The sequence below is a fragment of the Octopus sinensis genome, linkage group LG15 (genome assembly GCF_006345805.1).
Source record: "Octopus sinensis linkage group LG15, ASM634580v1, whole genome shotgun sequence".
In the NCBI taxonomy this organism is placed as follows: Eukaryota; Metazoa; Mollusca; class Cephalopoda; order Octopoda; family Octopodidae; genus Octopus; species Octopus sinensis.
The window spans coordinates 11,324,698-11,326,236 of record NC_043011.1 but is presented as its reverse complement, the minus strand read 5'-3'; the positions used below and the strand labels follow the sequence as shown (position 1 = coordinate 11,326,236).

General features: G+C 37.9%; 1 protein-coding gene across 1 annotated transcript in view; it reads right to left on the bottom strand.

Moving 5' to 3' along the window:
• Positions 1–224: 224 nt before the first annotated feature.
• The window catches only part of LOC115219878 (peptidoglycan recognition protein 1-like), a 17,332-nt gene continuing 16,017 nt past the window's right edge, over positions 225–1,539 (bottom strand). Inside the window, exon 3 of the mRNA XM_029790178.2 lies at positions 225–699. Coding sequence (XP_029646038.1) covers positions 350–699 — 350 coding nt within the window. The 3' untranslated portion in view covers positions 225–349. The remainder of the gene's footprint in view (positions 700–1,539) is intronic.

Sequence of the window (1,539 nt, the reverse complement as noted above, 5' to 3'; positions counted from 1 at the left end):
ATGACCAGTGTCTAATGACTGAAACAATTAAAAAGAAGGTGGCCTGCGGGACGCAAGCAGCCCGCCAAATCAAATCATATTGTTCTGTTACTGAGTTACTTCACTTTTCAATACATTTCCTCCTTCTGCTGTTAAAGCCGAAAGAATGCCAAATACAGGGAAATAAATAAATAAATAGATAAAGAGAGAGAGAGAGAAAGAGAGAAAGAAAGGAACCCAACAGGTTTATTTTGATTAATATTTGGCCATCTTTAGTTTTGACTTGCGGAACTGAAATTTATAACATTTAGGAGCATTGTAAGTCATTTTACAAAATAAAAATACTAAAAACAGCAAATAATACGATGCTTCAGCCTATGATGGAACTTGGAGATGGTTTAGTGTGAGAGTAATGTTTCCACGTCTGTATAAGTTGGTAGAATTTGTCTCCAGGACAGGATGTTTCCCTCACATCTCGGTGACCATATAGTCTGTAGTTGGGAGTAATTTTACCCAAGCATACTCCATAGTCAAGAATGTTTTTAACCGCATCTAAGGCAAGATTGTTAGGAAGTCTTTGCATAAAGTCTCCCATCACAGACACAGCAATAGCAACTCTGTTGAAATGCAATGTATGGGCACCTTCTCTGTTCCAGCTACGGCCAACATAAACGCGTCCATCTTCTCCAACCAAGAAATTATAACCAATGTCGAACCAGCCTGTAAATATAAAAAGGTATATGTGTGTGTGAGTGTGTAGAAAAATACATTTATTAACAGAAAAGTATACTATGAGAATTCATGCATACACACACACTGACACTGAGCGTGAGCTATATGCTTTTATAGAGAAAGAATGGAAGGTTAAAATGTATAAAGAGGGGGAAAAGTTACCATGAGAAAGGTGAAAAATGAAAGTGATAGACAAATAGAGACATCCCTGTTTTCAGATTTTGACATTTTAATATTGTGAAAATTTAAAAAGAAAAATTTTAAGTATGATGCATACTGGGTTTGAGTTTGTAAAACATTTATTCCCGAAAATTTTTAGAAAAGTCTTACGGAGGTTTTAAAGTTTGATCATTTTTTTTTTCCAATCAGAAAACAAGATATGTACGGGATAGCTATCATAAAAGGCCTGAAATCTGGGGAGGCGACTAGTCGATTACATCGTCTGCAGTATTCCGAAAAGATTAAAGGCACAGTCGACCGTGGCGGAATTTGAACTGAGAACGTGAAGACAGACAAAATGCTGCTGAGCATTTTGTTCGGCGTGCTAATGATTCTTATTACTTTATTGCCCACAAGGGGCTAAACATAGAGGGGACAAACAAGAACAGACAAACGGATTAAGTCGATTACATCTACCCCAGTGAGTAACTAGTACTTAATTTATCGACCCCGAAAGGATGAAATACAAAGACGACCTCGGCGGAATTTGAATTCAGAACGTAAGCGGCAGACGAAATACCTATTTCTTTACTACCCACAAGGGGCTACACACAGAGGGGACAAACAAGGACGGACAAACGGATTAGGTCGATTACATCGACCCCAGTG